Source organism: Gastrolobium bilobum, unplaced genomic scaffold, assembly GCF_033153095.1.
Source record: "Gastrolobium bilobum isolate Gb01-03AN ecotype WA unplaced genomic scaffold, APGP_CSIRO_Gbil_v1 utg10480, whole genome shotgun sequence".
NCBI classification, from domain to species: Eukaryota; Viridiplantae; Streptophyta; class Magnoliopsida; order Fabales; family Fabaceae; genus Gastrolobium; species Gastrolobium bilobum.
Genome location: NW_026895182.1, coordinates 62,762 through 74,212, shown reverse-complemented (window position 1 = coordinate 74,212; position 11,451 = coordinate 62,762). Strand labels below are relative to the sequence as shown.

At 40.4% G+C, this 11,451-nt stretch overlaps 1 protein-coding gene across 1 annotated transcript; it reads left to right on the top strand.

Annotated features, from left to right (window-relative positions):
* The first annotated feature begins 1,065 nt into the window (after positions 1–1,065).
* LOC133298738 (uncharacterized) lies at positions 1,066–1,521 on the top strand. Its single transcript, XM_061498066.1, has one exon. The coding sequence runs from the start codon at positions 1,066–1,068 to the stop codon at positions 1,519–1,521; it is 456 nt and encodes a 151-aa protein (XP_061354050.1).
* Positions 1,522–11,451: the final 9,930 nt, after the last annotated feature.

Here is an 11,451-nt window from a genome sequence, read left to right as displayed (position 1 = left end):
TCCTCCACCGCCACCGCCTCTAACTCATCTCCAGGATGAGAATAGAGGAGAAGGGACACACATTCCTGATGATGACGGTCTGAGCCACATAGAGGGTGTGAGTCACCTTACGGGCATGATACAACCTTACTATAAGCCAGTAAAGGATCAACAGACCATAGATCAGCAGGTTAATGCTTTCCACAAGCATAAGCCACCTTCATTTGATGGATCCTATGATCCAATTGTTGCTGCTAGATGGCTCCAGTCTTTGGACAAGATTTTCAGAGTTATGAGTGCATCGACCCACAGAAGCTATTTATTTGCTACTTATATGCTAGAGGAAGATGCACATGAGTGATGGGTGAACACCTCTCAGGTGTATGAGATGCAGGGCCAGATTATCACTTGGCCATTCTTTGAGGAGCTATTTTTGGGGAATTATTTCCCATATGATGCCATCGAGCGCAAGGAACGAGAGTTTGAGCGCCTAGTACAGGGCTCAATGACTGTGGACGAGTATCTGGCTAAGTTCAATGAGCTAGCCAAATTTGCACATTTTCGTACTGTTAGACATACACCAGAGTTTTTGGCTTCTAAGTTCCGTAAAGTCCTGAATGAGGAGATAACATACAAGATAGCTGGAGCTACACCCAAAGACTTTGGCACATTGATTCAGCAGTGCTATGACATAGAGGATGTGCGTGTGTGGTCAGCAAGGCTAAAAAGGCCAAGGTATCTAAGGATAAGGGAATTAGTGGTTGCTATCATGGGAGGGACAAGAGGTATGATGACAAGGGCAAGGGAAAACAGTTGCAAGCCAGACAGCCGTTCAACAAATTCAAGAGGACTTCTACACCGAAGAGGAGTTTTGCTAGACCTCCTTCTACTCCTAGATGTGCACGATACGGGAAAGAGCATGTGGGACGTTATGCCACTGGTGAGCTGTTATGTTACAAGTGTGGGAAGAATGGCCATCTGGCCAAGGATTGCTAGGCATTAGTTGCTCGGGTTGCAGTTGACCAAGCTACACCACTTCAAACGATTTTAGTACCCTATACCGCACCACCTGGTGCACCACCAGCCATGGGCCGAGTGTATACCTTAGACCGCCAGCAGTCAGATAGAGCTTTGAACCTTGTGAGAGGTGCTCTTTCTATTGGTGGTTGTGATGTAAATGTGTTGTTTGATTCTGGGGCTACACATTCCTTCCTTGCAGACCCAATTGCTGTGGGGCTTAAGTTGCCCATTTCTGTGCTTTCTCCACCTTTACGTGTTACTATTGCCACTAGGGCGAAATGTGACGCTTCATCTATTTATCGGGATGTGGTATTTCTATTAGACGATCGAGATTATTTGGCAGATCTCATTTGTCTACCCATGGTCAACCTTGAGATCATTTTGGGTATGGATTGGCTGTTCAGAAATTGTGTGATGATTGATTACTGTGCAAAGAAAGTGGTGATGTCTCCTTGTGATTCCCCTACCAGTTCTTCTCTTTATTTATCAGTGCTTCAAGATAGAAAGGCCTTAAGAGCATAAGTATATGGCTATGTTATATTGGGAGGTTGGTGAGTGGGACACAAGAGGATATTATCGGCATTCTTGTGGTGAGAGAATTCGTTAAGGTGTTTCCTGAGGAGATTCTTGAGTTTCCGCCACGGCGGGTGATAGAGTTCTCTATTGATCTTTTGCTTGGTGTGGGGCCTATTTCTTTAGCTCCATACCAAATTCCCCCACCTGAGTTAGCGAAATTAAAGAAGCATATTGAGGATCTTTCCGCGAAGAACTTCATCCGACCTAGTGTGTCTCCATGGGGAGCACCGATCATCTTTGTCAAGAAGAAAGATGAGAGCATGCGATTGTGCACCGATTACAGGCAGTTGAACAAAGTGACGATCAAGAACAAGTATCCCCTCCCACGTATTGATGATCTTTTGGATCAGCTTAGGGGTGCTTGCGTGTACTCAAAGACTGATCTTTGGTCTGGATACCATTAGATCTGGGTTAAGCCGAAGGATATTCCCAAGACCGCGTTTCGTTCGAGATACGGTCATTATGAGTATTTGGTGATCCCGTTTGGTCTCACCAATGCTCCGACAGTATTCATGGATTACACAAATCATATTTTCCAGCCGTACTTGGATAATTTTGTGATTGTCTTCTGTTGCGTAAAATCGGGAACTGTACCGTTCGTTCCAAGTAATAAAAGGATGAGTAGAGTATCATCTCCACGAGGATTGAGGCACCAAAATTATTATAACTATTCCTCTCTTGTTGGATTATTAAAATGGGTTTAAGAACAATTGTAGGTTGTGAAAATTGAGAATAATTCAAAGATTCTTTTTAAAACTTGAAAACAACAGATTAAGATTGAGAAAATATTTAAGAGAATTATTGCGGTAAAGTGACGCCAACACCTTTATGATCCCGACCTTGCAATCTGAATTAATGTTTACATTTAATTTAGAGTAAACACCATTTTTGGTCCCTAACAAAAAACACGGTCCCCACTTTAGTCCCTTACAAAAATAAATTAGTCAGTTTGTCCCTAACAAATTCAAAGTGGACCCATTTTAGTCCTTTTGAGGGACTAATATGGGTCTTTTTTGAATTTATTAGAGACCACGATTTCAACTAAATGGGTCCACTTTGCATTTGTTAGGGACTAACTGACTAGTTTATTTTTGTAAGGGACTAAAATGGGGACCGTGTTTTTTGTTAGGGACCAAAAAGGGTATTTACTCTTTAATTTAACCATTGATCAAACAATTCACCATCTTTTAATTGATTAGTTAAGCCCTAATTCCTTAGTAACCTTAACTTTATTAACCCTATTAGAATCCTAATCTCTTAGAAATCCCTTTTTAGGTTAAACTTTTGAACCAGTGAATCCTTAACGTCTGCGGTTCATGTAGCCTATCCCTAGTGCATACATGAACAATTACTTTCCTTTTTGTCTGGAATTAGAATCCCAATATCCCTATTGAAAATCCTAACCCTCGCAATCTCGATAGAGTGATCAATTCTAGAAGAATTAAAAGATGAAGAACAAAGGAAAATAAATTCAATTGGAATAAACAAATATAAAATTTAATCAAACTACAAGGGGTTCACATTAAGGCTTGTTATCCTTACCACAATAATAAAAGACTAGCCAGACATATTCATGTCTGACAATTCAATAAATAGAAAAGAGTTCATAAAAGGATAAAACCGGAGAAAGAGAAGAAAAATTCTTGAATCTTTCAATCGCCAAGAGTTGCTCTCCGATCTTTGCCTTCGTAATTCTCTCCATGCAAAAGTTGTTACTTTCTTTGGTTTTTGACTCTTTTTTATAACCAGCAATCCAATTAGGTCATAATCTCATGAGATAATTGATTAAATTTCCATTTTTATCAAATCCCATAAAATCAGGCTGCATTCGCAACGTCCACGCGATCAGCACCAATTTCGCGCAATCCACGCGGACGATTAGTTGAAGATCCCTGTACTTGGTGCGATCAGCGTGAGTTTCACGCTAGTTGCATAAAAATTCAGTAGGTTGGCTCTATTTGTCTTCAACCGTGGCGTTATTAGCATGAAAATCACGTTATTAGCGTGAAGTTCCTTAGTTTTCATGCTATTAGCATGAAATTCACGCCATTTGCGTGAACAGGCAGTGGACATGGCTCTTTCTGGCGCAATCAGCATGATTATCACGCTATTCGCGTGAAACTATTGTTTGTAAAAATCTTCTTTCCATGCTTTCCTCCTGCAAAAATATAGAATCATAGTGGAAGTGTGTCTGAAGATGGATTATCAATAATTCATTAAAAATAATACTTTTTATCACTGAATTACTGTTAAATCCTTATTCTCTTTACTCTCAAATACCTATATGCCGAAGGTACATCAAACAATTCTCAGATTTAGAAAATTGTTGTCCTCAGCAATAATTAAGATCAAATATTAGGCAACAAATATTAACTCTATGAGAAGAATTTATGTCACTAATGCACCTTTCTACATTGAAGAATTTTAGAGTTATAATGCCAGGCATGAATGAATTCCGAGTTGAGAATTTCAAGAACTACCTTTGTACCAGGAATTAGAATCTAGCTCAATTACTCCTTACCAAGATAATCACTGCACTCATCACTCTGGTGTATTGGGTTTAAACTCTCAATCCGTCAGTGCAATAAGACTACCATAGGTTTGATCCTATTCTCAAATTCCTAAAGATGAGGAACGTATAAAACATGCACAATTAGATCCAAAGGTCTTTGCAAGGTTATAACTTGGCTCAGGTTAGGGTAGGAATATTTGGACAGTGGCTGATTTTCATTATATCTGAGATTGAAGCACAATTATTTGTTTTCAGTTGTTCACACTCAACACAATCTCATTTAGTCTTATCCTTTCTATTCAGACTCTCCCTTTTCTTTCCTGTATCCCATTCCTGACAACAATTATTTTTTAAATAAGATTGCTATGCAACTTTTCATTGTATTCTTTCTTTCTTCGTCCAAAGCATTTGCTTCTACAATTACTTAACTTTTGTGAACTTTTTCCTGAATTCTACAATCATTGCTTCAATCTCATTCAAGGTAGGTCGACAGGAGAAGAAGTCAAGTGTCTTATGGTTGAATTTAATAAGAAACAACAAGCTAAAGCTCAAAGGGGCTAGCAATGGAAATTTTTCAGGATAACTATTTGGCCAAGTAGTTAGCAAGAAAGAATTGCCTTTATCATTTCAGATCATGTGTGTATTACAGAGAAACAAATCAAGTTCTAGAGTATTATCACAGTGAGGTCTCTCTAAAAAAAAATTACTGTATAGCCTCAAACCTCACGGCTGCGCAATCAAACTAGAATCTAAATTCCACTTATCATCACATATCAACTGTAACTCTCAACAAAGAATTCAATCAAACGAGCAATAATAACTCTTATACTTCAATGCATGACTCATAACATTTATCCATTATGACTTCTCACACAGTAAATTTAATGCTCTCTAAGATTTAATCATGTTATTGCATGAATAGGTAATGCAGATCCAGGTATGTTGCTCAGAGACTTTCTTCTATCTAAACAAAAATAACAATAGAAAATGAGACAAAAGGTTTAGATATCACCCCTGATTCAGAAATTTTTTTTGTTAGAGGTCTTTTTTGTCTGGTTCCTCTGTACCGCATGTGGTGCACCCAATTCCCAGATTTAGAAAATTGTTGTCCCCAGCAATAAAACTAAACTAGTCGATGAATAAGAACTTCTGCGCAGGTAACACACTCACACTGGTTAAAACATCAATTCAACATAACTGAAAAGACAACTAAACATCATAACATCTTGTCTCAACACAAAATAGAAATATAAAAACATAACCAAAATAACAAATAACTAAAGATAAATGGTGAGCATGGTGATCAGTCATCCAGCCACGACTCGTCCATGTCATCCCCTCCCGCAACCTGTGGTGTCTCTGTAGGCTCTGTTGCTGGCTCAGTAGGGACTATGGTCTCAATGGGCTCCTCAGGAGCTGGTGGTGGTGGAAAATGTGGCTGAAAAGCAGATGTATCCACTCCAGTGACTTGACAGATGCCCTCTAGCATGTTGTCCAGTAGTCACCCTGTATGCTCAAACGGTCAAGTTGTCCCTGCATGTTCTGGATTTTTTCATTCATGGTTAGAATAACAGGGGAATCTGCATAAAGATGTTGGGGTGGTGCTGGTCTCTGAGGTGCTGTGGATGTGGTGGCTTGATTTGCTGCTGATGGCGTAGCCTGTGGTGCTACAAAAACAGAAGCGTAGGGAAGGATATGCTCAAGATGGGGACCATAAGGTGCACGAGGCCAACTGCACGGACTCTTCGTAAGGATGGCAGAAGGTGATAACATTGTAGCTCTAATCATTTCCTTGTTGCGTGGATCAACAAGCATATCACAGTATGTATCATATGTCATGCGAGTAGCCACCTTTACATCTAGATTCTTTTCTGGTGGTATCTCAACTCCTGCTTGAATACACAAGTGCATTATCAGAGATGAGTGAGCTAGCATGTGGTCACCTCTAGCAGCTGTAATGACATGTAGGATCCTATCAGACAGGATCTGAGATATATCCAGGTTCTGGTCACTCATCAGCACATAAAGTAGTGTGGCTTTCTCCACATTCACATCTGTGAGATTAGTAGATGCTATCACTGTGGAGTTAATGAACTGATGCCAAAACACAGCTTCACCAGACAAATCATGCTTTTCCAACTTTTCTAGCACATGATCTAGACCTGGTTTTGTTGCCCATGCAGTGTACAATCCAATAATCCCTCTTCTCACTCTTTCTGCCACCTCTGGCATGTCTTCCCTGTACAAGCTTCTTGTGGTTGTGGGTTGGAGTTGATTGTATGTTGTTCAGAACTTGCACCCTTCTAGTCTGTCATAAGAGGTCTTCAAGAAAGCCTCTATGTCTTCAGCTGCAAATGGAACTTCTTTCCCTCTCACCCAACTTACTCGGATGGTCTCAACTTTCTCTTTATCCACATTAGCACAGAATTCCTTCAGAATAGAGCTAGAGCTTGCAGTGGCAAATATAGCCAATGTTTCCCACTTCTTTTTCCTTATCATAAACAGTATAGGATTATTTTCCTTAAACATCTCCAAAGCGATTTGCCTCTCTGGTATTACCTTCTTAGGCATGAACCATTGTTCATACCTTTGTTGGTGCTCAGCAGAAAGGAATCTGTCTTCATCATAACTGGATGATGCTCTTGGCCTCTTGCTACTAAATGCATCAGTACCCTTAGTTCCGGCCTTTGTTCCTTTCTTTGTCTGCTTTCCCTTATCGCCTGCCATATTTGCAAATGTGACCACTGAATATTGGAACCCTTGATTTCTTGTATGAAAAATAAAACCCTAAAATTTGAAATCGCGGTTGTGAAAGAAGTTGGTATGGATGAATGAGGAGCGGTGAAGGCTGATGGTGGCTGTCACCGGTGGTGGGTGACGGTTTGGGTTCGTGAAGACTTGAGATGATGAGAGAAGGCCGTGGGTGAAAATCACGCTATTAGTGTGAAGTTCCTTAGTTTTCACGCTATTAGTGTGAAATTCATGCCATTTGCGTGAACAGGCAGTGGACATGGCTCTTTCTAGCGCGATCAGCAAGATTATCACGCTACTCGCGTGAAACTGATCATCTTTCCATGCTTTCCTCCTAAAAAAATATAGAATCATAGTGAAAGTGTGTCTGAAGATGGATTATCAATAATTCATTAAAAATAACACTTTTTATCACTGAATTAGTGTCAAATCCTTATTCTTTTTACTTTGAAATACCTATATGCCGAAGGCACATCATCTTCATTGACGACATATTGATTTACACCAAGAGCAAGGAGGAACACGATGAGCACTTGAGGATTGTACTGCAGGTACTTAAGGAGAAGAAACTTTATGCAAAGCCTTCAAAGTGTGAGTTTTGGCTCACTTCAGTGAAATTTCTTGGGCATGTCATTACTGCAAGAGGAGTGGCTGTAGACCCAAATAAAATAGAGGCAGTATTGGATTGGGAGAGACCCAAAACAGTTACCAAAGTGAGGAGTTTCTTGGGATTGGTAGGCTACTATAGGAGGTTTATTGAGGGATACTCCAAGATGGTGTTGCCACTTACTCGTCTTAGCTGGAAGGAGACTCCATTTGTGTGGACTCACGAGTGTGAGGAATACTTTCAGGAGTTGAATGACAGATTTACAACTGCACCAATGTTGATCCTTCCTGATCCTGCGGAGCAGTTTAAGCAATATTGCAACGCTTTTAAGAAGGGGCTAAGTTGTGTATTGATGCAGACTTGCAGAGTTGTTACTTATGCTTCAAGGCAGTTAAAGCCTCATGAGAAGAACTACCTGACTCATGATCTTGCGTTGGCTGCTATTGTTTTTGCCTTTAAAATTTGGAGGTATTATCTTTATGGAATGAAATTTGTGGTGTTTAGTGATCATAAGAGTTTGAAGTATCCTTTTGACTAAAAGGAGCTGAACATGAGACAACGAAGATGGATGAAATTTCTTAAGGACTACGACTTCGAGTTGAAGTACCACCCAGGCAAGGCCAATGTCGTAGCTGATTCTTTGAGTCAGAAATCCGCGAGTCTATCCAGCTTAATGATTAATGATTTTGATGTGTTTGAGAAGTTTCGAGACTTGACAGTGACCTCTTTGTTTGGGGGTGCACTTTTGGAGATGAAGACTGTGAGAGTTGAAAATGAGCTGATGGATAAGATCAAGGAGGCGCAAGTAGAAATTGAGTGTCTAAATTATGTGAAAAACCAAGATGGTATATCTTGGAACGATCAGTGAATGTTAATGTTGCAGAAAAGGATTGTGGTACCTAGAGGTTCATTGACGGAGGAGGTGATGTCAGAGGCTCATAAGGTCCAATTCACTATCCACCCTGGGGCTACCAAGATGTACCAGGATTTGAGGAGAAACTTCTGGTGGCCGGGCATGAAGAAAGATATAACAGTTTATGTGTACAAGTGTTTAATATGCCAAAAAGTGAAGATTGAGCACCAGAAACCATCTTGTAAGCTTCAACCTCTTGAGATTCTGCAATGGAAGTGGGAGAGCATTTCCATAGACTTCGTTGTGGGATTGCCTAAGACTCAGGATGGTTGCGACTCTATTTGGGTTATTATGGACAAATTGACTAAATCTGCCCATTTTATTCCAGTGAAGATGAGCTTCTCTACAGAGCAGTTGGCCAAGATATATGTTCGCGAGGTTGTGAGGCTTCACGGGGTGCCCGAGAGCATCATTAGTGATAGGGACCCGAAGTTCACATCTCAGTTTTGGGAGGCGCTACAGGAAGCTTTTAGTACTCAGTTGAGATTGAGTACAACTTATCACCCTCAGATTGATAAACAGACTGAGCGAATCATCCAGACATTGGAGGACATGCTTAGGGCTTGCACTTTGGAGCAGGGCTCAGCATGAGATCGGTACCTACCATTGGTTGAGTTTTCATACAACAACAGTTTTCATGCTAGCCTAGGCATGGCACCCAATGAGGCACTTTATGGTAGGAGGTGTAGGACTCCTACATGTTGGTCTGAGGTTGGAGATCGTGAGTTATTTGGCTTGGACTTTGTCCAAGATACTACCTAGCAGATCCAGATGACCAAAGAGAAACTGAAGCAAGCACAGAACCGTCATAAGAGTTACTATGACAACAAGCATATACCGTTAGAGTTTAGTAAGGGTGAACACGTGTTTGTGAGACTTTCCTCCGTCACCGGTGTTGGTCGTACCCTCGGAGTGAGGAAGCTCGAGATTCATTGGGCCATACCAGATACTTGGTAGGGTATGGCCCGTTGCCTATCAGCTTGCCTTGTCTTCGAACTTGGCCAACATCCATGATGTGTTTCATGTGTCACGGAGATACATAGCTGATCCTTCGCACATGGTGAAACTCGACGATGTGGAAATTCGGGAGAACTTAAAGACTCTCGTAGAATCACTCAAGATACTCGATCGTGGCGAGAAGCAGCTAAGAAACAAAATCATTCCCATGGTCAAGGTGCATTGGGAAGGAAGAACTCCAGAGGAGTGTACTTGAGAGCGAGAGGATGAGCTTCTCCGGCAATACCCAAGTTTAGGGATAGGTATGTCTCTAATTTTGCGGACAAAATTCTTAAATGGTGGGGTTAGTGTAAGAACTCGCACCGTTAAATTAGGAATTTAAATAATTTAATTATGAGTTTAGGAAATAATTCTATAATTAAGTTTGAATAAATATCGAAAGATTAGAATAATTGTAGAGAAGGTCAAATAACGCTTAAATCGCTTTTCTGATGAAAAGTGCGGACACCGGTTCTGCTTCTCAGTATAAATGCGTACTGGTGAAGTGTTCCTAAAAATTATAATAAAAATATAAATATTCTTACGAAAATATCTAGTCAAGAATATCATGTTCGAGGTAAGAATAATGAGCGGACTATGTATAAAACTATTATCGATGAAGTGTCTCAAAAAATTAGAGTAACACTGTGCTATCTCTATTTTGTGAAAACTATTATGCTTATTTCTTGTATTTGTAAGGTCTTGGACTATTTCGACAGGCCTACTTATACTTCTCTATTATGCACACATTGATTGTGAAATGATTTTGAGACTTATTTTGGATGTTTAATTTAAATGAGTTTATATTAAATATAAAACTCTTAATATTTATTTTGGTATATTGATCTCAGAAAAGATTCATGATAATAATGATTCATTTCTTTAGATTGCAAATGATGATCCCTTTAACCGATATGAGTTGATTGTATTAGACCAAATGTAGATGATCCATACTTGTTTTGAACATTATACTGACCACCTTGTTGGATTACGTTGCATGGTGAACATAAGAGTGTTGATCGGCTCAGGGGCCTTTTTGCGGAAGTCAATCAACAAGATCCTCAATCTCGGATCTCGGCAATACCTCAGCCTGAACTTCACCGGGTCGGGCAGCGCAGCAGAAAAACAAAAACAAACAGTAGAGAGAGAGAAGGAGAGAGAGAGAAAGAAAGAGAGAGAGAACACAAGCAGTTTTTAACGTGGAAAAACCTTCTTCAATGAATAAGTAAAAACCCACGGGACCTAGTCCAGATCAAAAATCCACTATGAAAATAATGGTTACAATGAATCAAGATTCACCAATGTGGTGGTTAACATATCCTCTCCAACAATGGTGATAGTCACACTCCCCTAGAGATGTTTCACTCAAACTCTCTCTAGAGATCTCTCAATTACAAAGCATAAAGCTTTGCTCAAACAATTTTCTCTCAAATTTCTAATCTCTCTCTTAACCTATCCTCCACCCACAACTAATGAATATATAGAGGAGGTGAGATCTAGGTTTAGGGTTTTTAGGAAACCCCTCAATGGGCTTGGGCTTAGCATTGAAGGAGGAAGCCCAACAAATCTCCCTCTCCGACTTCAATGCGTCAGCTTCAGCATCAACCCGGCTCCTTCACAGCAGTCTTCAAATTTTCTTGTTGGAACCGGCTTTGTCATCATGTCGGACCAATTTTGGTCAGTGTGCACTTTGACGAGTTCGAGCTCTCCACCTTCCACTACATCCCAGATCCAGTGATACCTCACATCAGTATGCTTAGTGGAGAGTGATAGGTCGAACTCTTCGCAAGATGGAGTGCACTATGATTGTCATAACCCAACTCGTACTTGTCTTGCTCATGGCCGAGTTTCATGAGGATTTTCTTCATCCACAACATCTCTCTGCTTGCCTTAGTAGCGACAATGTACTCAGCCTCAGTTGTCGATAGTGCAACACACTTCTGAAGTCTTGATTGCCAAGAGACAGCTCCTCCGGCAAATCTCATCATGTATCCCGTCGTCGATTTCCTCGAGTCAGAATCTCCCCGTAAATTAGAATCCGAGTAGCCTTGCAACTTGGCTTTGCCTTCTCCAAATCGAAGGCTTAAGTTGGTCATA

What these genes read in the sequence shown, in the direction of transcription:
- LOC133298738 (XM_061498066.1), top strand. Translation starts at nt 1,066, where the DNA reads ATGGGCCGAGTGTATACCTTAGACCGCCAGCAGTCAGATAGAGCTTTG.